Below are 27801 nucleotides of genomic sequence, written 5' to 3'. Positions count from 1 at the left end.
GGGACCTTGTCAGTGAAGCAGTGGAATTTTGTTGCTTTTCAGGTTAGTTGGGAGTATGTATGCCGAGTGCTTTGAGTTCATCAGGGAACATTCCATTAAAGTACTGGTAAAACAGGTGCAGGGATGCAACATTGCGACGATGGGATAGAGATTGAAGCTTGGCTGATAGTGTGGGATCCATTAGATTGGAAATTTGTTTGGTGGCTTTGTAGAGATATTTTCTATCACATTAGAGGGAGCACACGTTTTTTTGTAGCAGCCTTAGCAATGTCCTCAAAATATGTTTCAATTTGTGTTGTCTGTAAATGTTAAGCCAAGGAGTTTGAATGATAAGCTCTCAGGTACAGTATTATTAACCATGACTTTTGCTGATTGAGAAAGTCTCTTGTAAAATAAATATGGAATCAAAAATGTACTAAAAGAAACTTTTTATAAATCCTATTAAAGAAAATAATTTTAATACTCATGCACTTATTGATCCGTGCTGAAATAATAACGTTATTATTTAACAAACCATTCTTAATATGGGGAGGGGAAGGTGTTTTGTACCTATTCTGTATTTAATCTTACAATTGAATAAAAAAACATATCATAAAACTTTAAACTTGGAAATACGATTTAAAAAATAGTGCGGATCAGTTAGCACCATGATTTTATTACGAAATAAAATCCACCACAATACATTTTAGTTTTAGATGGATTATACTTATAAGCTTTCAGTACATTCACATATCGATATGTGTAAAATCGATTATTTTAGATTATGTTTAACTTTTCTTTGGGCCAAATTCTGTTCAGTTCTGTTTTCTGCCAAAACGTCCACAGGATTTGAACTCTTGATTTGTGAAATAAATTGTTAGATGCGTTTGAAGAACTCTTCATCTTGCTGAGATCAGAAAGCATTTTGAACTTTCTCTACAGCTTCATGACACAACTCATCTAATTCCCCATCGCCTCCTGCAAAAAAAAAGATGGGTTTATTACATATTGCAAAGGTTGTAGTTAAGTAAAAATCTACGCATATAAACTTGTTACTTTTTAAGGACAACAACATCGAAATAGCTTGTAAGTGACGATAACAATTATTAAATATTAGAGTAGGTGAGTAAGTTAGTTCATCTCTAAAATTGCCAAGAAAGCCCACGGTGAGATGTGACTCCACCCCCTTGTTTACGATTTGGCACTCCTAACAAAAGCAGATGCTTCTACTTTGATCATAGATTAAAAACATGACAAAAACAGATACATTTTATTCTTTCTGTCCACGATTTATGCCCACGATTTAAAGCCATACAGAAACATCTGTACCAATCATATTTCTTTAAAGCATATCAGCAGCAACTGAGTCAGCAGTATATAAAGGCTACATTTTTCTTACTTGGGAGGTGACTTTCAGGTTCGCCTCCTCCATCAGCGTTTGACAGAATGACATTTCCGATAAATAAATAAATAAATAATTTAAATATATGATTTTAGGAAGGCAAATTTTTTTTTAAATATATGAGTTAAGCAACACAAAGGAAAAAAAATGATGACGATGATTAAAAAAATTAAGGGATAAAATTAAAGAAGATAAACAAAAAAATGGAGGTGAAAAAAAGAAGATGAACAAAAAAATGGAAGGGTAAAAAGATGAATAAAAAAAAATGAAAGGGTAAAAAAGAAGATGATCAAAAAAAATTAAGAGGTAAAAAAGAAGATGAACAAAAAATGGAAGGGTAAAAAAGAAGATAAACAAAACAATGGAGGTGAAAAAAAAGAAGATGATCAAAAAAATTAAGGGGTAAAAAAGATGAACAAATAAAATGGAAGGGTAAAAATGATGAAAACAAATTAAGTGGTAAAAAAGAAGATAATCAAAAAATGGAAGGGTAAAAAGATGAACAAAAAAATTAAGGGTAAAAAAAAAGAAGATGATCCAAAAAAATTAAGGGGTAAAAAAGAAGATGAACGAAAAATGGAAGGGTAAAAAAGAAGATGAACAAAAACATGGAAGGGTAAAAAAGAAGATGAACAAAAAAAATGGAAGAGTAAAATAGATGAACAAAAAGATGGAAGGGTAAAAAAGAAGATGAACAAAAAAATGGAAGGATGAAAAAGAAGATGAACAAAAAATTAAGGGGTAAAAAAGAAGATGAAAAAAAATTGAGGAGCAAAAAGAGGATAAAAAAAATGGAAGGGTAAAAAAGAAGATGAACAAAAAAAATTGAGGAGTAAAAAGAGGGTTAAAAAAATGGAAGGGTAAAGAAGATGAACAAAATAAATTAAGGGGTAAAAAAGAAGATGAACAAAAAAAAATTGAGGAGTAAAAAGAGGGTAAAAAAATGGAAGGTAAAAAAGATGAACAAAATAAATTAAGGGGTAAAAAAGAAGATGAACAAAAAGATTGAGGGGTAAAAAAGAAGATGAACAAAACAAAAATTGAGGAGTAAAAAGAGGGTAAAAAAATGGAAGTGTAAAAAAGAAGATGAACAAATAAATTAAGGGGTAAAAAAGAAGATGAACAAAAAAATGGAAGGGTAAAAAAGATGAACAAAAAATGGAAGGGTAAAAAAGAAGATGAATAAAATATGGAAGGGTAAAAAAGAAGATGAACAAAAAATGGAAGGGTAAAAAAGAAGATGAACAAAAAAATGGAAGGGTAAAAAAGAAGATGAACAAAAAAATTGAGGGGTAAAAAAGATGAACAAAAAATGGAAGTGTAAAAAAGAAGATGAACAAAAAAATTGAGGGGTAAAAAAGATGAACAAAAAATGGAAGGGTAAAAAAGAAGATGAACAAAAAAATTGAGGGGTAAAAAAGAAGATAATAAAAAAATGGAAGGGTAAAAAAGAAGATGAAAAAAATGTGGAAGGGTAAAAAAGAAGATGAACAAAAAATGGAGGGGTAAAAAAGAAGATAAACAAAAAAATGGAAGGGTAAAAAAGAAGATGAACAAAAAAATGGAGGGGTAAAAAAGATGAACAAAAAATGGAAGGGTAAAAAAGAAGATGAACAAAAAAATGGAAGGATAAAAAAGAAGATGAACAAAAAAATGGAAGGATAAAAAAGAAGATGAACAAAAAAATAGAAGGGTAAAAAGAAGATGAACAAAAAAATGGAGGTGTAAAAAGAAGATGAACAAAAAAATGAAATCGTTAAAAAGATGAAAAAAGAATGGAGGGGTAAAAAGAAGATGAACAAAAAAATGGAGTGGTAAAAAAGATGAACAAAAAAATGGAGGGGTAAAAAAGATGAACAAAAAAATGGAGGGGTAAAAAAAAAAGATGAACAAATAAATTATGTCGTTAAAAAGAAGATGAACAAAAAAATGGAAGGGTAAAAAGAAGATGAAAAAAAAATGGAAGGGTAAAAAGAAGATGAAAAAAAAAATGGAAGGGTAAAAAAGAAGATGAACAAAAAATGGAAGGGTAAAAAGAAGATGAAAAAAAAAATGGAAGGGTAAAAAAGAAGATGAAAAAAAAATGGAAGGGTAAAAAAGAAGATGAAAAAAAAATGGAAGGGTAAAAAGAAGATGAAAAAAAAAATGGAAGGGTAAAAAGAAGATGAAAAAAAAATGGAAGGGTAAAAAGAAGATGAAAAAAAAAATGGAAGGGTAAAAAGAAGATGAAAAAAAAAAATGGAAGGGTAAAAAGAAGATGAAAAAAAAAATGGAAGGGTAAAAAAGAAGATGAAAAAAAAAAATGGAAGGGTAAAAAGATGAATAAAAAAAAATGGAAGGGTAAAAAGAAAATGAAAAAAAAATGGAAGGGTAAAAAGAAGATGAAAAAAAAAATGGAAGGGTAAAAAAGAAGATGAACAAAAAAATGGAAGGGTAAAAAAGAAGATGAAAAAAAAATGGAGGGGTAAAAAAGATGAACAAAAAATGGAGGTGTAAAAAAGAAGATGAACAAAAAAATGGAAGGGTAAAAAGAAGATGAAAAAAAATGGAAGGGTAAAAAAGATGAACAAAAAATGGAAGGGTAAAAAAGAAGATAAACAAAAAATGGAAGGGTAAAAAAGAAGATGAACAAAAAATGGAAGGGTAAAAAAGAAGATGAACAAAAAAATGGAAGGGTAAAAAAGAAGATGAACAAAAAATGGAGGGGTAAAAAAGAAGATGAACAAAAAAATGGAAGGGTAAAAAAGAAGATGAAAAAAATGTGGAAGGGTAAAAAAGAAGATGAACAAAAAATGAAAGGATGAAAAAGAAGATGAACAAAAAATTAAGGGGTAAAAAGAAGATGAAAAAAAAATGGAGGGGTAAAAAAGATGAACAAAAAATGGAGGTGTAAAAAAGAAGATGAACAAAAAATGGAAGGGTAAAAAAGAAGATGAACAAAAAAATGGAAGGGTAAAAAAGAAGATGAACAAAAAAATGGAAGGGTAAAAAAGAAGATGAACAAAAAATGGAGGGGTAAAAAAGAAAATGAACAAAAAAATGGAGGGGTAAAAAAGATGAACAAAAAATGGAAGGGTAAAAAAGGAGATGAACAAAAAAATGGACGCGTAAAAAAGAAGATGAACAAAAAATGGAAGGGTAAAAAAGAAGATGAACAAAAAAATGGAAGGGTAAAAAAGAAGATGAAAAAAAAAATGGAAGGGTAAAAAAGAAGATGAACAAAAAAATGGAAGGGTAAAAAAGAAGATGAACAAAAAAATGGAAGGGTAAAAAAGAAGATGAACAAAAAAATGGAAGGGTAAAAAAGAAGATGAACAAAAAAATGGAAGGGTAAAAAAGATGAACAAAAAATGGAAGGGTAAAAAAGAAGATGAACAAAAAAATGGAAGGGTAAAAAAGAAGATGAACAAAAAATGGAAGGTTAAAAAAGAAGATGAACAAAAAATGGACGCGTAAAAAAGAAGATGAACAAAAAAATGGAGGTGTAAAAAGAAGATGAACAAAAAAATGGAGGTGTAAAAAGAAGATGAACAAAAAAATGGAGGGGTAAAAAAAAGATGAACAAAAAAATGGAGGGGTAAAAAAGATGAACAAAAAAATGGAGGGGTAAAAAAGAAGATTAACAAAAAAAATGGAAGGGTAAAAAAAAAGATGAACAAAAAAATTATGTCGTTAAAAAGAAGATGAACAAAAATGGAAGGGTAAAAAACATGAACAAAAAAAAAATGAAATCGTCAAAAAGAAGATGAACAAAAAAATGAAGGGGTAAAAAAGAAGATGAACAAAAACAAGGCCGATAGCCATTAGTCGCATGCTCTCGTGTAATGAATGAATGCGTGAATGTAGGATTGACATGAAATTCTTAAAGATAAATTAAAATGACAGAAAAATGGGCTGAAATTACTTAAATTTAAATAAATAAAAAGTAAATGACTTGGAATTTTTTAATGAACTTAAGGATGAATTGAATGACCTTAAGAATCACTTGAATGCTTAAATAATTGGAAATCTTCAAAAACAACTTGAATGATATGGAGAATGACTTTAATGGCTTTGAGACTGACTGGTTGCAAAATGGGTGATCATTTTACATAAAATTAATTGAGAAAAGTGATCCCCCACTTTACATCACAATAAGTACAGCATATAGTAAGAACAGATACTACACTTTGATCTTGGCCAAAAGGCCAAGAAAAGGGTATTTATTTGCTCCCCTACTGAGCAAATTAGGCACAAGGCCGATTTTTAATGTGAGGAGTGAAAGGAGAAATGGGGACCAACTCCCCGGGGAGTAGGGAAGCTGGATAGTGACAATTGGTATGAAGGGTTGCCCTTACATTGACCAAGGTCTTATATGTGGGGTGTCCCCCACATATGGTCTTTGCTTGCAGTATCTGCCGGAACAGATGCTACACTTTGAGATATTAAATTTTTTATTCACATGAAAAAAAAAATACATTAGGGAAAATGAACAAAAAACTTAGGCACAAGGCCAACTCAAAAAGAAGGGGGGGAGGAGATGGTGAGGTTGGTTGATCCATCTCGTCTCCATTGGAAATTTTTATTGATTTTTCTCTCGGCCAGCATCTTTACTCATGGTTACTCTTTTAAGCTTGTATTTATGTTTGTGTGGTGGGAGGGGGGGGGGTCTTTCTACTTTAACCTAATTTAAAAAAAAAATTTTTTATCAAAAAATACAAAAAAGATAACAATATTAATAAAATTTCATTTGTGTCGAGGGACATGGGGGGAACCCCCCCCCCCCGGTTAGGAAGGCTCTCCCAAACCTATCTGAAATGCTAGACCACATGTTTCACTCTGGTTTGTAAAGGAATCAGGGTTTCGCAAGCAGCCTCTAAGTGGAGGGGGTAGGGGTTGTGTCCTAAGTAGGGGAGAAAAGAAAAATTTGATGGTAAGGGCGGGGGGGGTGTTAGTGTTTGGTTTGATTTCCTCCAAACTGGGTTGAATTTCGAGAGGAGGGGGGGGCAAAAGAAAAAATTGTTGTTTTTGGAGGTTGGGGGTCTTGGAGGCTTTCTAATAAGGGAAACAAGATTTATTCGGCTGGCTAAGAGGCTGAAGGAAGTAGAATTGGAAAGAGGCGGGGGTCCGACAGAAACCCTAGAACCAAGTGCTCCACACCTAGGCGGGGAACATGTATTCAAATTTGGCCCCTCTTCGTACACACAGACTTGCTAACTGTATCCATTTTCTTTCAAAAGCCACGCGATGCAGCCTTCTTCTGTCGTAGTTGGTGTTAAAAGAAAACGATCAGATCCTGATCAGAAAAAGGCAGTACCCCCCGGCCATCTTACAGTCTCGATGTCCAAATCACCATTCTCGCCACGACCAGGATTGCGATGTAGACCATTTGTCTCTCCCGGTCCCACGGCAGCCTCATGTTGTCCACTACGTTGGATATAGTAATCGGGCGAGGATGCGCAGGGTCGATGCGAGCTGTCACCTCGCTAACATACGACCAGTACTGGCGGAATTCGCGGCAATCGAAAAATGCGTGATCAGTTGTTTCTGCGGCCGTCGTCCCGCAATGGGAACAGGCCGGTGAATCCAGGAAACCAGAACTGCATTGTATATTGTTGAGGGGAAGCGCGTTTCAGGCCAATCGCCAGGTCAGAAAGAACTCTGAATTGTTCAGATGACTCGAACCTGGCGCCCAGCTCCACACAGAGCAGATCTCACTCTGCTGCCAACCCAAACGTGTGCATAGCGAGTCGTCGGCCGCCCCCCTCACTAGATCCCTGAGAAGTTCCCTATGGGTGGCAATCACAAGGTCGCTGGACCCTGGTAGTCGTTTTAGCGTGGTCCGGCACTCTTTCAGGAAAGCTGAATCTCCCTGCAGCCTGCGACGACTCGATAGCGGGGTCGAGAATGAGGTCAGGAAAGGCAGCAGTGATCGCGAGGTGCCACGGTTGATCGTCTTGAGGGTAGTGGCTAAGGAAGGCCAGCCTCTCAGCATCTCGATGACACCTCAAGTCTGGCATTCCCCAACCTCCATCACACGGACGTTTAATACAGACCTGTCTGCTCACCCAGTGTCTTTCTCTGTCCCAAAGAAGCGAGGACAACAGTTCAATGAGAGCTGTTAGGTGTTGTGCAGGCAGAGGAAGTACGGCAGTCAGTAAAGGATAAGAGGGAAGACATATGTGGCGCACGCCTTAGCTCTACCCTTTAAGGAAAGTTTCCTAGGAAGCCACGCATTGACTGCAGCTGCCACCTTTGACCGTACCTCCGCCCAATTCTTATCAAGCTGGAGACCCGGTCCAAATCACACGCCAAGGATCTGAACCGGGCTATCCGTCTAGCTGAAGGGCGCCGGGAGGCTTGCGTTGCCACTCCAGGCACCCAACCGCAGTCCGACCGACTTGCTGTGGTTTATCTTGGCCCCCATGATTCTTTCGTACTGTGCAAGCGCCTCCGACATGATCTTGATGTCTCTGAAGCCCGACGCAAAGACTGTGACATCATCGACGAACACGGATACCTTGGCAGCTGAGTCGCCAGGTAGAGCCATTCTACGCAGGGCCGAATTTGCCTCCCCATGTCTCAGCTTGCGGAGCGGAGGCTCCAAGGCCAGGACGTAAAGAAGGGGCAACAGTGGAAAACCCTGATGAACCAACCGAGAGATAACAAAGGGTTTCGAGTGTTTTCCGTTGACTTCCGTGATGCATCGACAGCCATGGGCTGTCGATACATCATGGAGATCCACTTGCAGAAGTCCGGTTTAAAACTGGCGGCCTCTAAGACAGATGCCAGAAACGATGGTCGACCCTATCGAATGCTTTGAACTAATCTAAGTTGATCAGCACAGCTTCCGTGTCGTCATCTATTCCCCCCTCTAGGATAGCACGGATCAGGTGCAAGTTGTTCTGAATCGATCTCCCCTTCACAGCGTAGTTCTGTTCCGGTTCAATCAACTCTTCAATAACAACATGCAGCTAATTCGACAGGACCTCGGCCAAAATCTTCAACTCTGTGTTAAGCAGAGTTATGGGCCTGTAGTCGTCTAACTCTTCCCCACCATGCCCATCACCTTTCCTCAGCAATGTGATCACTCCCTTGGTTACCTGCCCTGGGATGGATCCCTGAGCAAACCAATGGTTGAACATAGCCGTCAGAAGAGGCAGAAACATAGGCGACAGCCTCAAATACAGTTCGTATGGAAGACCATTGGGTCCTGGTGATCTGTCACAGCTGACCTGCTTTGGCGCAGTAAAGACCTCCCGCTCCATCACCCGGCCCTCGCAACTAGCCGCTCTAGCCGCGTCAAGAGTTGGCCAAATAGTCGCTAGACTGAAGGACCGGAAGATCGGGCTGCTGCGTAAAACGCTTCTCGAAACCGCTCACAGATCTCCCGAGTCGATTCAAGGGTGCGTCCATCAGGATGTCTCACTTTTGCAATGTATTTGTCCGAGCCACGCCTAGAAATCACATGACGCGCGACAGTGTCAGAGTTGACTGCTTCATTGCCTATCTTTCTAAGCTTAGCTCTGACTACTTGACCTTCGTAGCACTCGCTAGTCTCAAGTAGAAGGTCCTGCCTAGCTAGTTCCTGACTAACCCTATCACCCTCCCCCGTAGCCCGGGCTAGTTTCTGCTCTAGCTGCTTCTTCGTCTTGGCCTCATCTAGTGCGAGGCGTTGGGCATACTTGACGGAGAAGCTTCTAATGTTGGCTTTTAGACCTAACCACCACTTACACCCGGTAACTGCTCCCACTAGTGCCTTTGTAATTAATTCTCTTAACTGGTCTCAGAAGTCTTGTATCTCCAGAAGGTGTTTAACTTCCAGCTAACTTAGGCCTATTTCTGAGCTTCAGCCAGGCCATAACTAGTTTATGGTCTGACTGATCTAACCAAGTGAACGTGGGGCAAGATAGGAAATCTATTTCGCCTCTTCTAACTAGTATCCTGTCCAAATAGGTATTCAGATAGGAGGGAACGCTATTGGTCCATGTCCACATCTCCTGCCCTGGATGCTCGACCCGAAACCTGTTGACCAGATTGCATCTAGCCATCAGGTCAGCCAGGCTGGGCTCACATCTCTCCGACCCTCTAGCTTCGCCTCCTACCTTATCTAACTCTGGGTCTAAGATGGCGTTCTAATCCCCCATTAGCACTACTTGCTTCCGACTATCTACAAATGTGTCAAGCTGATCGAAGAATGAAACCCTCTCGTGAGCGATGCTGGGCGCATGAACCGTGACCACCCGAAACACAGAATCTTTTATGGCAACATCGGCCACGACCAGCCTGCCCACCGTATCTCTAGGAACAACATTGACTGTCGCGGACAGAGTTCGTTTCACTAGCAAGGAGACTCCCTTCCCCCACGGGCTGCCTTATGCCGAGAAAACTTCGAAATCCCGGTTCAGCACCTGACAGTCCACAGAAGAAACAAAATGTGTCTCCTGGATCGCAGCAACATCCACTCCCAAGGACAAGAGGTCGTGCCAGAGGTGAACCGCCTGGCCTGGTGATCTCAAGCCTCTAGCATTCAAACTGGCCAAATTTAAAGACATGGTATCTACCTTAGAATGTGTCGCACTTGGCTCCAAAATTGGTCGGTGTGAGGATGCCGACATTGTATGCAATGCTCAAGGAGGTCAGGTTTTTCAGATCTTGGCTTTCTCTCACAATGCCTCCAACGTCTAGGGGAAAGGTCAATTTTAGGGCCCTGTAGAGAGACAGATGGACCCACGCTGGGACCCTTTCCTTGCATTGTTTTGATAGTTCATCAAGGGAGGAATCACTTTTTTTTTTAAAAGTTCCATTCCCGGAGAGGCCCCTTCAGCTGCCTCCAGAAGTGACTACAAGTTGCTCTTGTAAACCCCTGAAGTTCTAACAAAAGTTATTAGGAGTGGGGCGTCTGGGAAATTGGAGGGGATGTTAACATCTTTTCACTCTATCTGTTGGCAATCCAGCAGTGGCTTTAAAGTCTTCCTCTGACGATGTGAGAGGACCGTAGCCACTGTCAGAGGGTCAATTTTACAAAGTTCTTGTCTTTTAGTTGGTCCGTGAGAGGCAGAGTGATCCCTCCCTCTCCCGTGCCCATTCATTTCTTTGGGGTGTTGGTTCGGTTTGCATTGATGTGGGGGTGGGTATTGGTGCAGTGTCAGGTGTTGGTGTGGTATGTGTGGTGTCTGGTGTTGGTGCTGTGTTGGGTGTTGGTGTGGTGGTTGGTGCGGTGTTTGGTGTTGGTGCGGCATCTGGTTTGGGGGGTGGGGTGGGTTTTGTTGTTGTTGTTGTTGTTGTTGTTGTTTGGGATGATGTATGCTCACAGGAGATGGGGTCCACTTTTTCTTCCCCTTCCATCTTTTTAACTCTTTTTTTCTTTCTTTTTTGTTCCTCGAATGGACCGGGGAGTGGAAGGGATTTGTTTTCCCTCCCTCTCGTTGGCAAACTTATCTTCTGAGGAGCAATCCTTCCTTCTCTTGGTCCCCGATTCAGTTCATTGTTCCTGGAGTGTTTTTTTCTGCTTCTCTTGCTGTTGTTGATGATGCTTCTGCTGCTGCTTCTGCTGCGGTTGCTGCTGCTACTGTTTCGGTTGTGACATCTTTGGCTGCAGCGGTTGCTGGTCATTGTGTTCTGGTTGCTTGGGTGGTATTGGCTGCAGCGGCTGTTGCTGTTGCTGCAGTGCTTGTTTTCCGTCTGCTTGCTGGCTGGAATTGGGAGACTTTGTTTTCCCCTTTCGAATCACTGTGACCCATCCAATGCTGGGGGATGGTTCCACTGGCTTGGTTGTCGTCTCTGGGGCACAAGGCTTGTCGGCAGCTGTAGGGGCTTTGGTCGGATTTCTTTTGGGGCAATCCTTGGGCATGTGTCCCTTCTGCTGACAGTGCCAGCAGTGCGGTCTCCGTCCCTCTACTATGACGGACATTGTCCCCTCCTCGCACCTCAGTGTCGCTGGTATTTGGTTGAAACCAGCTTTGTCGAGGCACATCTGAAGTCTGTAGTCTCCAGTCAGGAAATCCCTCTTCTTGCTTGTTGGGGCCACAGACACCACGTCCCCGTACTGGCTGAAGACCACTCCTAGTTGTTTTGCTCCCAGGAGACAGGGGACTTCAGTACGGCGACATTAGTGACCGTTTGACTAAGGTATTCTGGCTGGAGTTTGATGTTTTTCCAGCACAGATTAGTCCTATTAGCTGTCTCTTCGGCCTCTCTTTGGTTTGGGAGCAGGACGTAGCTCCTGCTGCATATGTATTTGACTGGGATCTTCAGATCCAGGAGGAGGTCCACCATGTTGTCCTTGTCTACTCCTGTGAAGCCTCTTTTCTTTGTGATGAAAGGTGATGAAAGACACTATCCTCTTCTTAAGGTCCTCTGCAGCGCCTGGAAGGGGTTTATGATGTTCCCTTTCGTGAGGTCCTTGTAAGTGGACTCGAAGAGGTCCCGGTATTCCTGAGGGGACATTTTGGTTTGTGGACCCCATTCAGTGTCTTCCTTACTGGCAATGCGGGTCCAGGACACTGTCGTCTGGCTTGGATGTTGCTGTTGCTGCTTCTGCTGACGTGGGGTTTGTGGTTTGCCTAATGGGATGAGAGCCGGTCAATCAGTGTGAGGTGTTGCCAATCTGCCGGTCCCTTCCTCCTGGGTCTCTTTCTTCTTCTTCCTGGGAGAGGGTTATTGACTCCTGGGTGCCACCTGCTATGGTCAACCACTGACGAGGGTTGCCTCTGCTGCAGTTTTTGTTACCCGAATGTTGCTGGATTTCAAACTTGGTTTCTCCTTTTCTGAAGGGATGGCTAGTTGGGGCTTAGTCTCTTGGGGAGCGTTGAAGCAGGTTAGATCTTTGGTCACTCCACCGAGGGTCTTTAAGGACACCATCGCTTCGTTGATTAGCACTTTAGTCCTTCTAGCTACTCCATCCTCATCATTTTCCCCTTTTTCCGTGAAGGGGTCGTCCTCTTCGGGAGCTGGAGTGCTACATTTGGTTGATGGTGTGGTGGGCTGAGGAGCCGGGGGTGCCACTGGCTGTGGTCCGCCTGTGACGTCCATTGTCTCCTTGTCCCTTGATTTCTCCTCCTCTTTTGCTGGATGGTTGCCCTCGTGGGGAGCAGGAGTGGAGGGGTCATATCCGGCTGACGAGGATTGAGGTGCAGGAGGTGCCACCAGCTGTGGTCCACCTGAAACGTTCTTTGTTTCCTCATCCGCCGTTGCCTTTGCTCCCTTAGCCGGGAAGTGACCCTCTTGGGGAACAGGGTCCAGACTTAGTTTTTCACCAGCTGGTGCCTTTCTTCTCTTCTTCTGGGTAACTGGGAGTTGCTCCCTTCATCAGGGAGCTTTCTAGGGGAGCAATGTGGTGCATCTGGGGTGGTATGTCCCCTCTGCCCAGCATCGTGGAGTGGTTTCACTGGCCGCAGCAGGGAGAAAAGAAAAAATAGGGGAAATGGGGGGGGGGAGCGGGATCAGAAGAGAAGAGAGATTTGACCTCCCCTTGCGGGGATGTCGGGTTAGCAGCTCGAATCCCCCGTGAGGGGGAGAGCAGAGAAGGAAGACACAGTGTGTACTAGCGGGTCAGAGTGCCGCTTCGCAATTAAGAGAAAGAGAGGATAGACATCTCTGCCCAGAAAGGGGAGCAGAAACGAAACACCCGCCCTACCCACGTCACTCTACCCACAAACAACCCCAAGGAAGCGAGAAAGTGAACCCAATTTCCTCAATCCACTGGTAGAGCAGCGAAGGAAGACAAAGTTTGGGGCCTGGCAGGTCAGAGTGCTGCTCAGGCAATTAAGAGAGGAGAGAATAGACCATTTCAACCTCAGAGGAGAGGCGGAAACGAAGTACCCAACAAACTAGAGCTAACCCGATCAGGTGGCGTCCACCAAAGAAAGTGTTGTCGGTCCCGAAAACAGAAAACTCGTAAAGAAGGGATCGGTTTCGGGTCCAGACTACCACACAATGGTGTCAGTCCTGGGGGGAGCAAAGAGGGTCCTGACTCCCCAAAAAGGAGGTCGGTCCCACTAACAAAAGTTAGTACGTCACGAGAGTGACAAAAGTGACACCTTGAAGTGGCGGAGCCCTTTGAAAAAAATCAAAAATGGGATAACTGGGAGAACAGATCTTGGCCAAAAGGCCAAGAAAAACTTAAAAAGTTAAGAACAGCAACTATTAACAACAGACCTTTGATCTTAACCAAAAAGGCCAAGCACAAAAATGTTACGGACAGACTGACAGACTGACCGACCGACGGAATGACTTATAGAGTCGCTTGCACACGACTAAAAATGAAAGGGTAAAAAAGAAGATGAACAAAAAAAATGAAGTCGTTAAAAAGAAGATGAACAAAAAAAAATGAAGTCGTTAAAAAGAAGATGAACAAAAAAAATGAAGTCGTTAAAAAGAAGATGAACAAAAAAAAATGAAGTTCTTAAAAAGAAGATGAACAAAAAAAAATGAAGTCGTTAAAAAGAAGATGAACAAAAAAAATGAAGTCGTTAAAAAGAAGATGAACAAAAAAATGGTAAAAAAAGAAGAAAATGAACAAAAGAAAAAAGTGGAGACAATGTATGAAACAATTTTCTTCAAAAAATTTTCTATTTATTTTTCGGCAATTTTTTCACTTAATATTAATAGAATCTGGGATAGTCGAAAATGTACTGATATTTCAGGAGAAATTCTTTCTTTCTCAAAAAAATAAAAATAAATAAAACAAGCGAAAAAGTGCTGGGTTTTTTATGTCCAAAATTCATAATAATCGGTTAATGTGACTCATGCATATACCAAATATATAAACATATAATAAAGCCTAACTTTATAAGGAGAGATTATTGTGAACACTTACGAATCATAATTTTTTTCTATAATTTTTTTCTATAATTTTTGACGGAGGGTGGGATGAAAGGAGTAGGAAAGTAATAAACAGAAAGAAGTTGAAAACTTACCAAAATTCAGATCCGTGATTTTACAAGTAAACACACGTTCACCCTTTACCCATAACTCCACAACATTCATGTATGGAAGCTGATGCAATTCCACTTTGTGGCCATTCTTCGTCAGCATTTCTGTAAATGAATTCAAAATCATTGGAAGTGTTGCAACAATTATAAAATTTCATGCAGAACTCAGAACTTCTTAAATACTTATATTTGCATATAAGTGCAAAGAAATATTTTATTTGCATATATAAATGTTAAAACTTTTATTTGCATATATAAATGTTAAAACTTTTATTTGCATATATAAATGTTAAAACTTTTATTTGCATATATAAACGTGAAAACTTTTATTTGTATATATAAGTATGAAGAAAAATTACTCTGTAAAAGACAGTAAATAAAATAATGCCAATGTAAAGATGTCCTAAGTTTTTTTTTTTTTTTTTTTTACATAGGAGACACCACTTATCAAGATCCGAAGGCCACTTGAGGATAAGGGTTATTGAGTGTACAATAGTCAATGGGATAATATCATAGTAATCGTTAGTAGTGAAAATTTGGCGTATTGGATTATTTAAGGGGACGGTTCATTAAGAATTTGTTTATGTTGGACTTGAAGACTACCAAATTGTAGTCAGCTGGAAAACAGGAAAATGGAATAGAGTTCCACAGGCATGCAGTTCTAAGAAAGAAGCTTTGTTTATGAGATCCACGTTCAGGTTTAGGCACAGATAAAGAGTGGGGGAAATTATTGACAGTGGTTTCAACTAAATGAGTGTTTTCATGAAAGTTTGGTAAGGGGGAACCATAGCTTGGAGCTCAGACGAGCACTTGCCATGAAAATAATAATAAAGCAGAGACAGGCTCGCAATGTCTCTTCTGTGGGAAAGAGGTTGCAGGAAAAAGGAAAGGGCATCCCCCACTAAGCTATAAAGTCTATTTTGAACTCTGTCAATGCAGGATAGGCTGCTTCTAGCAGTTCCTGCCTAGATGTGGCAACAGTACTCCATCCTTAGACATACCTAGATTTTATATAGATAGAGAATTGCATCAACAGTGAGATATCTAATGGAGCGGTAGAAGGATCCCACCATTTTTCCAATGACCTTGGCTACAGATTTGATGTACGTGTTCCATTTCAGATCAGTAATAAAGGTTAAGCCCAGAAGCTTATCGAAACATGGAGCCTCCCCAAGATGAGAGCCATTCATTTCAATTGATGCTAGATGGAGATCATAGCATTGATGAAGCTTGGTTTTAGATGCATTAAAAGTAACCAGCCACCTCTTTCCCCATTGTATCATGTGCTCAAGATCAGAGAAGAGAGAATCAGACAACTTGGTCATTTATGGCCTTTGATGTGTTGCCAAAGATGGTAGTGTTGTCAGCATAAATGTCTACAAATAATCTAAGGATGTGATTTGGGAGATCATTGGTGTAGATAAGGAAGAAAATTAGGCCCAGGATGGATCCTTGAGAAACTTCAGCATTAATACTGTGAACTTCTGATTTCTGCCCATCAACCACTACTTATGAACCTATCAGAGAGAAACGATTTAATAATTGAGAAAACATTTCGAGCTATACTGTAGCTTGTGAAGTAGACCTTTATGCCATACCCTATCAAAAGCCTTTGATATGTCAAGAGTAATTACCCTAGAAAAGAAGCCTTCATTGAGAGATTCACTAATCCTATGAGATATAACTGTTAGCACATCTGCTGTAGATCTAACAGAACGGAAACCATATTGCATGTAACTACGAAGGTTATTTTTGCTGAGGTGATTGACTATGACTCTATTTAAAGTTATCTCCCTTTTGGGAAAATTATTATAGACTAGGGTTCCTATTTACTTGCTCCCCCACAAGTTAGACACGAGGTCTGTTTTTAAGGTGGGGGAAATCCGGATAGGGGCACTCTGGATAGGAACAAAAATAAAAATATGCCTCTTGAAAAAAACAGTTTAAAACCCTGACCTTCGTACATTGTTTATCGGCTGACATCACAGACTGTAGTTAAACAACTTGAATGACACGTGTGGCTAAAAGAGACAATTTTACCTCAAACAATTGCAGTAAAGTAAGTGAAGATATTTTTATTTTTCGAACGCGTTTTGAATTAAAACATGACGTTAATATATGACCATAATTGATAACATTGTAAATGAATAAATGAAAGAAGCATCTATATACAATGTAAAGTGTGCCATCAATAAAATTCATCGCGCTTAAATTAGATATTTGTAGGTTAAATTAGATATTTGTAGGTTAAATTAGATATTTGTAGGTTAAATTAGATATTTGTAGGTTAAAAATGCCATACAAAATCGTCTTCAAACAAAAAAATAGAAATTATAAAAAAACAAAAAAATAGAAATTATAAAAAAACAAAAAAATAGAAATTATAAAAAAACAAAAAAATAGAAATTATAAAAAAAAACAAAAAAATAGAAATTATAAAAAAACAAAAAAATAGAAATTATAAAAAAACAAAAAAATAGAAATTATAAAAAAACAAAAAAATAGAAATTATAAAAAAACAAAAAAATAGAAATTATAAAAAAACAAAAAAATAGAAATTATAAAAAAACAAAAAAATAGAAATTATAAAAAAACAAAAACAGACATGGGACATGACTACAATTACGCTAAAACTAAGCAACTTGTGGAAGTCATTTTCAGATAAAAAGAATTCTGCTTTGCAGGAATCCTTATTCAATCCAAACTAATCATCCAGAACAGACGTTGCCAAGGCAAATGTTCCCCCTCTAATGTGCTAGAAAATTACTCACATCAAAGAGTATGCTATATTTCTACAAAGGCACCATTCACCCATACATGAAGTATTGTTGCTACATCTGAGTTGGTTCATCTACCATTAACCTCTCACCCTTAGACGTCAAGGTCAAAAAGAGTGTTCAATCTAATAAGTCCCACACTATCGGCCAAGTTTCAATTTCTGTTGCATCACCACAATGTTGCATCACTGTGTCTATTTTACAAATACTTTCGTGGCAGACACACTCGACAGACACACTTCCAACTAACCGAACAAGTAACAAAATCCTACTCCTTCAGTATTGATTCATTGGACTGCTCCTGCTTCACTGACTGTACTACTCTGCAGAAGTTTAAATGTAATGTGAATAAACAGTGTCAATAGGTCTTATTTGTGGTGAAAAAGAATAAAGAAAAAAAGTCTGCCAGTCAAAAAAGTCACCATCTAGCAAGTGAACAGAATTTTGTAAATAAAAACTCAAAACATAATGAAATAAAACATATTAATAGAATATTCATCTTTAGTGATGAAATGTTCACTTGGGAAAGTTTAACCAAACTTGTGTTTTGGGAGAAAAATGTTCAGTGAATAAGCAGACACAGGGGGCCAAGGATGTGTATGTCTATATATTTGTTACTGTGAATATGCATATGTATTATGTGTATGTATTATGTGTATGTATTAAGAAGTGTGGCACTGTGGCGGGAGGGGCTACTTTATTCCATTAGTACATGTGAATGGGGGGCTATTTGCTTCTGTTTGCCTGACTTCTTTTTAGCATGAATATGTGATAGAACTTGCACAAGGACACATATGTTCTTTGTTTGCTTTTGCCTGTATAGTTTACCGTTATTATTGGAGTTTCTCATTTTACACAGGCTTGCTATATTTCGAGTTTAAATAGAGCAGGGCATATTCTTATTAGCAAAATTCTGCTTTAGTAACAATATGTGAATACTCGTTATTTACTTTTTAAAATGAAAAGGAGAACATATCCACATGAACTGGAAAAAGAAAGAGGGTACCTATTCAAGCCAATCACTTTTTTTGCGTTGGAATCGTTGGAATCAAACTTTCCTCATTACAGTATATCATTAATTCTGTTTTTACCACCTTCATTTCACAATTATTAGAAAAAAATTGTTTGTAAGGCAACGAGTATTGAAAGTTCTGAAGAGATTTATTTAAATTTCTGATTTTTTAAGTACCATTTTTTGTTGAGAATTGCCTTAAAACTTTTCATTTCTAATCACACCTTCAGGGTGTTATATCTCCTTGTAAACGTGATCACCGATATTTAGCTATAGTGTCTTTGATCGTTTAAATTGAAATAACACAAAGTAATTTAAATGACTTAAAAATGTATGAATTCTTTTTTAAATAAAATTATTTATAACAACATTCACTTATTAATTAAAAATGACTGAAAAAGATTGGATAATTCTCTTAATTTTGGTAGATTTTTTTCAATCAGGTTTGTTCATTTAATAACAAAAAATTATTTTCACTTTCACTGCTCATCCATATGAGAAGATAATTGCAAAACCTTACGGATTAAACCTTTAAGACGGTTAATTCTGTAGTCAACAGTCCAGCAGCTTTCGTAAGGGCCGTAACGAAGGAAGACATTAGCATTCTTTGGCATAATTGCCTTTCCTGGAAACAAAACAACAAAAAAGAATTGATTATGTTATCTTTCGGTCATGCAGTACACATTTTACTCTAATATTAAAATAGGGTGAGCCCCACCCCACCCTAAAAAATGCCACTCATGAAATCATTAATAAAATTGACAATTCTTTCTGAAATCCAATCAGTCGCTACAAACACTTAGAAATCGAATAATAAATATTAATTCATCACTAATTTACCCTGTTGTTCTCTCTTCCGACCTGGAGCACATGATGTAATTGAGAAAAAGGTGGCTTGTTACTTTTAATACCTCCAACACGAAGCTTCTACCATTTCACCAGCAATGCTCCAGTTGAAGAAACCTCCTGACCTTCACTCCGGACCTGAAAGGCTAAAGTCACTAAAAAAAAAATGGTTGAATCATTGTACCTCTCAAAAAAGTACTTGGTTCAGGGCATAATCTGACACTTGTATAAAAGAGTCAGATACGTCCTAAGATGGAGAGGTGCCTGTCAGAGCATTCTTTCTTGTCTTCACAGAGTACAAAATCAACTTTAAAATCTAGTAAGGGGGATGACTTTTTCTCTTACATACAGCCCCTTTCTCACAGAAACGATGTTATAATATTTCTATGCTTTATCGTTATTTCATGGTAAGTGCTCGACTGAGCTCCAATCTCTGATTCTTTCCAAAAAAACATTCCAAGCAAAAACTTGTCTAACTACAATCACCGTAAGTAATTTTTCTTTCTACCTTTGTGTACCTAATACTAATTGGAATTTCCATGAGCAAAGTTTCTTTCTAAGAATGTCCCAATGCCCCAGCTTTCTCATTTCCAATACTACAGAGCTACTTAAAATTTAATGTTAATACATTTTTGTCAAGCACTATGTTTAAATAATCAAATTTTAACCATTTACCTGTAGCAGTATGGACCCTAATAAGAGGTTGTGTCTAAAAGACAATGCTAAAATCCACTGTGACAGTTGTTATAAAAATATTAAGACAGAGAAAAAGCAGATAAAATCATGAAAGTTGAATCAAAGACAAAAACGTTATTTAAAGAACACGCGATATTTATATAGTTTGAGTGCGACAATTCTTCAGAGATTTTTAATATTTTGTTCTCTCATGTATGAAGGATGCACAGGAAAAAAAAAATGAAAATTATGAAAGGTACCTGTGTGTGACTTTCTTTACAGTGGAATCGAGCTTGCCCATCATGTAACTTTTTGAGTGAAGTACAGAAGGTCAAATGGCATATTGAATGAGGCGATTGGTCCATACTAGACTCTCAGGTTTTTAGTCAAAGTTTACTTTCTTTTAGATAGGTTGCCTTCACACAGATCAGAAGCCATCTATGCCTCGTTAGTTCTGAACTGATTACAGTTAACAGTTCGGTTATGGTAACCATCATCAAAGAGAGTTTTCTTTGCCACAGCTAAGGAGCCTCATCTATCCCTTATATATATATATATATATATATATATATATATATATATATATATGTATATATATACTAGATGACCCGTTGAGTCAGTATATGTTAGCTAGTTATTGAATAGTGAGTATATAGAATCAATGTATAAAAGTGCAAGTGAATCTACAGAATTGATGTATAAACGCACAAAAATTGAATACATGCATATGAAAACAAACATGGCGACCAGTGAAAACTATACGGAATACATTATTTAATTAGAATATTTATTGAGATGAGTATTATTTATTCATTTATTCATTGCGGACTTTTAGTTGTTGTTTCATGACGTTCCAGCCAACTATTCCTCTGGCTTTCATCAGGTGTTTATTGTGACAGGATAGAAACTCCGACTCTCCTAACTGCATCCTCAGCAGTGACTGCCTTCCATAGTTGTTGTCGTCTCACCGCGTTTGGGCCAACTAAGCTTCTGGCCGGCTTTGGATAGGATTGCAACAGTTATCTTCAGACGGTGCTCACCTGGAACCGTAGAGATTCAATGTCTCTATCCACTGCTTGTTTTTTAAATGTTTTCATCTAATGAAAATATTGTTGGTTTTAGCGTCGTAAATTGTGATATGAAAACAAAAACGATTCTCTTAATAGTCGCGTAAAGACTACATTTTGTATTATTAATCTTATCAATTTTGTTACGTTAAAAATCAGTTTGTTTTTTTCTATGTTTTGATTTAATAGAAAATATCGTTCCATCGAGCGTCCTAAATTATGAGATGAAAATATGAACGAATCTTTTAGTAAACGAAGGTTGTCTCCCTCTGCACAAGACAACAGCGCCGTTTTTCTTTCATTTTCAATAGGAATTATCAAGCAAGTACAATAAATTTGAATCTCTTTGAGCCGAAAGAGTTTGCATCGTATCAGAATGCTGAGCACTCATCGGTAATACAGAACGACCAAAATTATCGGAAACAGATTTAATCGGCGAACAAGGGCAGACAACCCTAATGCACATGAAAACTGTCAAAAAATCATTGATTACCTCCCCTTACTATGTTCTCTTGTAAACATAGCCTCGTCTGCACTTATCGGTAAAAAATGACAAATTTGTTTTTCGTAAATAAAAAAAAAAAAAACTAATTGATTAATTTTTGTGGGTTTTGGGATATAAAATTTTAATTTCATGACAACTAGATACAAGATAAACGTTTTTCTTCGTTTTTGTTTATAAGTGCCAATCTGATTTTTTTCGATGAATGGTTTGCATTTTTATTACTTTTACTTTTATTGTCCAATCTTTAAAGAAACACTTATTAATTTATTTAATAATTCAGAAAGTTTTTGTTTTTTGCCCCCCCCCCCCGTTTCGGGAGCCTGTATTTCATTGATTTGCCATTATTCGGCTATTGTCATAACTCGTCACCGAATCGGAAAGACTGATCTGTACAAGACAAGCCCTCTCTATCTCTAATTAAGAAAATATTATTAAATATAAAAGGAGCTGACCTGTAACTGTGTCGCCAAAAGTATTTTCTTAGCTTCGAAATTTCTGTCCAAGAAATGTAAATAATTGGGTTTGTTGCTATGGTAACAGAATGGCCGACAATAAAATAATTAAAAAAAAAAAAGAAAGAAAAAAAGGAAGGTATAAAGCTTACTTTGCGATATTCCTACAAAAATTTCACAAAACATTTTTATAGAAAAAAAAAAAAAATTATTCCTTAACATGACTTTATTTATCACTTACTAGCCGTACCTGCATGGTGTTGCTCAGGTGGGGTTACTTTAATCTTTTTTTTTTTTTTAGACAATGCCGGTTTTATCATTTTTAGCGGGGTAGCAGTGAAGTCTGTAAACGAAAAAAGGGTCAAACATTCAAATATGTAACAAATAAATGTTACCAAAGGCAAAATAAGTTGCTCTTCTACCTACTTGGATGAGTTTTATCGTATTTTAAAGCTTTTATTCTGTTCGAAAAAAACAATGCTGAGTTAGTAAGTTAAACTGACAACATAGCTGACAAGAACATGTCGGCTTCAGAGCGTCAATAATGGCTCAAAAGTCCAAAAATAAACAAAATATTGATAGAAATCCACCCAAATAAGTGTCACCGTGATACTTATTTGAGTGTGTTTCCAACTATCATATTTTTTAATAGGATTTTGAAAGTTAATTTGATTATTATGGTATCGTTCGGGACGCTAGTTTGAATCACGGGTATTATCTAGGGAGATCAGTCACAAAAAACTCAATTTTCGTTGTCTTTGAAAAATGTTTGGTACTTGTACAGTTTAGTCAAGACATTAAAAAAATGAAAATATCGAAAAAAAGGTTATATTTCACGTATCCGTTATGAAAGGAAGTTCTCCGAAAAAATTTTACTTAATTTCATCAGGTATTTTTTTTTTTTTTTTTACAGCGAAAAAACAATTTGTTATGATACCGAGCAAAAGGTTCGATTTTTAGGAAGAAAAGCTAGAATTAAAGATGGGAAGGGAGTGTCGGCACTTTACCTTGAGTTATCTCCCCGTGGCATGTTGTTCAGCTTCAGCAAATTTCACAATGGCTGACTTCAACGCGCTCTCATAAGAACATATTTTTCCGCTGTAAAAAAAAACTACTCGATCAAATCAAATGAAATTTTTTTTCGATCTTCAGTCCAAAACGGATACGTGAAATACAACCTTTTTTCGATATTTTCATTTTTTAATGTCTTGACTAAACTGTACAAGTGCCAAATGTTTTATTAATAAAAAGTCGAAATATTGAATTTCAAGTAAAACCAATGGTATCTACTTAATTGTCATATCACAGGAATTAAAATATCCAAAATTACGAAAAACGATGACGTCGAAAATTAATTATTTATGAAAACAATTTTCTGAAGACAATTAGAAAATTGAGTTTTTAATTATTTCCCCTAGATAAAACTCGTGATTCAAACTCGTGCCAGATATGGTCCCTTCTGATTAACAATTATCTTTTTCTCGGATAACGTGAGAGCCCCAATCCTTTTTTCCCCGTATTAAAAATGTCTTTCTAGTCCACTTGACCAAGTCTAATTATCCAGCTGTAGCATCCGTGATATACGGCCAGAACAAATCTTCGGCCGAAACATTCTAATAGCAATCATCATTTTCAACACACACACACACATATGAAGTATGCGTAAAGACACAACGTCGTAAAGACTATGTTACGTTTCGTGCACAGAAATACAACAAATAGTCCAAAATGTTCTAGAACTCTCCTATATAAGCTTTTGTGCATGTAAATCAATTCAGCTCAGGATGCAGTTCTATGAATAAACATCATCGCTGCTCGACTCCATCTAGTGGGATATTAAATCACCAACATGACTTCGTATGTGTCATGTGTAGGGAAATTTAGACAAAGAACACTGGTTTATATAGACACTGGGAAGTGACTTCCTTGGACATACAGACACGAGGAGAATGAATTTGAGCATCAAGAAGGAAAGTTGTGTTAACACCCCTTGGGGATAACACCCACGGCAGAGAGACAGATATGTTTTGGCCTTGACAAGAAATGTAAGGTTTTACCCCGGTGAGAATATTGTCCCACTATGAGACAAAGTAGGACTTTAACCACTTCTAAGTGAGTACCAAATTATTGTTATTCTGTATTTGTGATGTTACCTGACTTTCATGTTTGTCAATTTGTGATAAAATGTATATTTATGTATCTGCAAACTATCTGCGTTTGTTAAGTATTTATGTTTGTAAGCATTTTTAGTTTCAGTGATTCAACCGACTATGAAACCCCGAACGTTTACAACACATGCACATAAATTCTCAGCATGGAAAATCACCATATCGAATGAGAATAATTCTTTTCAGCAAATTATTTCAAACCACTGTTTTCATATAGGACGAACACACACACACACACAGACACACACACACAGACACACACACACACTCACACAGACACACACACAGACACACTCACACACATATGCAAAACGCTTACATGTTTTATTGACCATTTTCTTTTCCTTCCAGAAAATAACGACGTGTGTTCCCTTGTTCATGAAAATCAGTGATCATAAGCTTTTTACCTTCTCTACAGCACAATTATTAGTAAAGATTTTCTAATGAACATTTGTGACAAAAACCTTAACGTTAGAATGATTTGAATTACTTTTTTTAAACATGACAGCAATCTCGAGTTCTTTGTTGGATTATGTTATTTTTTCCTAAGTTATTCACAGCTTTTAAATTTATATGGATGTAGATGTGGCTTGGTGTCCTACCAAACCACATCCATATAAATCATAAGTCAGAAATCTTGCTATATTTATCTTTAACGGTCCCAGTCATACTCTACCACTTTTGACTTATAGATATTCCTGCACCTGCAACTTTGATCTCTAAAATCGACGGATTCCAATTACGAATTGGTGAATGCCAGCTCGCAGGCCACAGTCCTATACAGCAAAATGAACAACAGAAACCAGAAATAAAAAGGACAGACAATCTTAACTATAACCTTTAATTTACTATTAAACTGTTTTAAAACAATAACCAACTTTAAAGTAATTTAATTTTAAATTTCTATGTATAAAATTATTAAATCTAAAAAAAAAAGTTTTCAAAACTGCTAATTTTTAATGCAGTAAGTCAGTTTAAATGAATTTCCATTCAACAATTTTAAGACTTCTAAATTCCTGTAAACTTTAGGCACTTCTGTATTATCCCCTGCAAAACAGTACAATGATTTGAACTTGTTTGTTCTCATTTTAGGGGGGGGGATTTCGTAACAAGGAAAGACTAATATTTAAAAAAATAATAGAAAGTACAATACTCATTAATAGAAAATTTAGTTAATTCAATTAAATAAATTTTGAAATAAATTCAACCAGTAATTAACATATTCACCTCACAGTTTATTAAACAAAAGATACCCTTGTCACGTATGGAACTCTCCTAAAATGGAAACAAGTAATGACGTTCAAATGATCGGTTTTTGCCAGGGATACTAAAATGCAGACATCCACAAATTTCGGAAGGTATTTCTTCAATTATTAACACAAGATTTGGTTTGTTTACGAAGAAACCGAAGTGTGCTCTGGTGGATTAAAATTTGTAATCTTGGGGATTTTTTTCATTTAACTCTATTATATTTTTTATTTCAATAAATATTCGACATTAATACTAAATAAATAAAAATTAAATGTCTAATTATTATTATTACTGCTGCAAGAAATATACATGAAATATAGTTATACAATTTTAATAATATTTATCCTTTTTTCCAAATGTTCATTTGTAGACGAAATTTATTTTTTAATTATAATTTTTAATCTAAAAAAAAATACAAATTGAAATAAATTCAATAAAACGACCATAGTGCATTTTTATTTAATGGCTATCTCCAAGTTTTGCATGCTTTTTGACTTCCTGTTGCTGTTGACTGTTTAGCATTTAGCTTCACGGTGAATGCCTTGGAAAAGTCACTTTTGATTAATGTTTACCAGCAAAAGAAATTGGATGTTTGTTTCAGAATAACAGAATATTTTTCCATTGGTAAACATTAATTTTCAAGATATTTATTCATCAAGTAAGCTGTGCTCGTTAAATCTTCTGCCGATAAAATTAACAATAAGCACATACAAGGAAAAGAAGATACTTTTCAAAACAAACCGGCAAAAGATACTAAATTTTTCATATTAAGAAATAAGCAACAATCTGGCCTTAGATTTTCTCACTAGTAACACTCCCATTGCTGATGCCTCTAATTCTACAGCTGTTTGCCCAATTAGTGCATCACTGCATCTAACAACGCTTCAACACTGGCTATAGCTCCTGCACATAGCACTGCTCCTTCCAATAACTCTGGCCCAGCTTCCAATATTCAGTGTTAGTGTGGTTTTTGTCGCAAGAAGGTGTGTGGTAATGATAATGCTGTAGAGTGTGAGGTATGTTTGCTTTGGTTTCATGCTAAGTGCCAAAAAATATCACCCAAACTGTATGAAGCCATCTCTGGTGATCCTAACAATGTTTCATAGTATTGCACCTCATGAAGGAGGGGGGGAAACTGCACCTGCAGGTTGTGGCTATACAGAGAGACCAGGTAGAAATGCAGGAAACATTGGATTCTTTGGTCATACCTGAGACGAAAACAACTCTGAAGTCTCTGGTTTCGACCAATATAGAGACCAGAACAACTCTATCCAAGCTACAAGCCAGCATGAAATTGGATGACCGGAACTCAGGTAATCTAAAATGTAGTTTGGATGATAGACTAGCTCAGAATGAGAAACAACAAACTCGTATTATGACTCAGAATCCCACAAGTATGTAGAGGTGGAATCAAACCCAAGAAGCCCAGTTACAAGACCGGAGTGGTCTTGGCATCACACCCCCATACAAGTAGACTCACCCACTTGCATGAGAGGTGAGAGCGGGCTACTTAAACAAGACATTCATGGCATCATCTTGCCGACACTTTACATTGTCATTGATATAGGAAACCTGCTACAAGCAACGTTGGAATATGGGGCGACTCTATTGAAACATCATTTTGGCATACTATGGAGTACATAAATAACTGCAACAAAAATTGTATTGTATTCAACCCCCAGAAATTTCACTTTGCAGAAAAAGAGGTGGAATTTGCCTGGTTCTTGATAACAGAAGACAGGATAAAACCCACCAATAAAAATGACTGAAGCAATACAGAATTTTCCGTCACCAAAAAATATAACTGACATAAGATCCTGCCAAAGTAATGGCCCTGTTCCGGGAGCTACTGAAGACAAAAATTGAACGTTTTATTAGGACAGCACACTCAATCGAATTTTCAAAGAGTCAAAAAGAAGGATCACAGAAGAGATCGAGAATGGTGTAAGAACCTTCAAAGTGAACCTACCGACTTGTTTATCGATGGACTTCAGTAGGACAGGCTTGGGATATTTTCTTTTCCAGAATCACTGCAACTGTGCCACCGAAGCTGGACCGAAGTGTGGTGAGGACCACTGGAAATTAATCTTGGCTGGCTCCCAATTTACTAATGACGCAGAGTCCTGATATGCACCATTTGAAGGAGAGACATTGGCATTAGTCTACAGACTGAAAGCATGCCAGTTGTTCGTTTTGGGATGTCCAGAGCTGTTAGTCACCATGGACCATAAGCTCTTGGTGAAGATCTTCTCAGACAAAGCTCTGGAAGACATAAAGAACCCAAGACTGTTCAACTTCAAAAAACGGTCCTTGATGTACAAATTTCGAATAAAGCATCTCCCTGGCAAACACAATGCGGCACCAGACTGTACATCGAGATGCCCTGTAATGTTAAGCCAGGAGAAAGCAGATGAAAAGGACATCGCACAAACCATGGATAGTGCCATAAGTGCTTGGATAGTGCCATAAGTGCTTGGAAGGGGTGACGATAATGGAAAATAAAATCCTCATACCCAGAAAACTATGTGCGGAGGTAGCTCCATTCGGCACATCAGGGCGTCAATGGAATGTTGGCAAGTGCCAGACAATGGGTGTTTTGACCAGGACTGGACGTGAGCATTCGTCAGAGCTGGGCCCAGTGCAAAGTATGCAACTTGCCGGGGAACCCCTAATGCCGCCCTCAATCCCCAAGTTCCCATTTTAGAAGACGGTGACAGACATTTTTGATTTATGAGGGAAGAACTACCTAGTAT

The 27801-nt window shown here is 37.7% G+C and overlaps 2 protein-coding genes and 1 pseudogene across 2 annotated transcripts in view; 1 reads left to right on the top strand and 2 right to left on the bottom strand.

Annotated features, from left to right (window-relative positions):
- Positions 1-612: 612 nt before the first annotated feature.
- Positions 613-21763, bottom strand: LOC145266460 (UPF0728 protein-like). Its single transcript, XM_080122141.1, has 4 exons — positions 21630-21763; positions 18605-18709; positions 14281-14400; positions 613-957 (listed from the first exon to the last, which is right to left on the bottom strand). Exons 2-4 carry the CDS (start codon positions 18696-18698, stop codon positions 893-895), a joined length of 279 nt encoding a protein of 92 aa, XP_079978267.1. The 5' UTR covers positions 18699-18709; positions 21630-21763; the 3' UTR covers positions 613-892.
- On the bottom strand, positions 5455-5581 carry LOC145266755 (U2 spliceosomal RNA; annotated as a pseudogene).
- An 894-nt stretch (positions 21764-22657) lies between the features above and the next one.
- Positions 22658-27801, top strand: part of LOC145266459 (NFU1 iron-sulfur cluster scaffold homolog, mitochondrial-like) — a 39022-nt gene continuing 33878 nt past the window's right edge. Inside the window, exon 1 of the mRNA XM_080122140.1 lies at positions 22658-23741. Coding sequence (XP_079978266.1) covers positions 23710-23741 — 32 coding nt within the window. The 5' untranslated portion in view covers positions 22658-23709. The remainder of the gene's footprint in view (positions 23742-27801) is intronic.

The sequence above is a fragment of the Euprymna scolopes genome, chromosome 41, assembly GCF_053919585.1.
Source record: "Euprymna scolopes isolate OS-2025 chromosome 41, ASM5391958v1, whole genome shotgun sequence".
Lineage (NCBI taxonomy): Eukaryota > Metazoa > Mollusca > Cephalopoda > Sepiida > Sepiolidae > Euprymna > Euprymna scolopes.
The sequence above is the reverse complement of the archived record's forward strand: the minus strand, read 5'-3'. Positions and strand labels throughout refer to the sequence as shown.

Bases quoted from the DNA above. Each gene is read 5' to 3' on its own strand.
- LOC145266460 (XM_080122141.1), bottom strand. From the start codon at position 18,698: ATGCCAAAGAATGCTAATGTCTTCCTTCGTTACGGCCCTTACGAAAGC. The intron at 14,401-18,604 runs GTAAGGTTTTGC...ATTCATTTACAG, and splicing joins CCGTCTTAAAGGTTTAATCC to AAATGCTGACGAAGAATGGC. The intron at 958-14,280 runs GTAAGTTTTCAA...TTTTTTTTGCAG, and splicing joins AATCACGGATCTGAATTTTG to GAGGCGATGGGGAATTAGAT.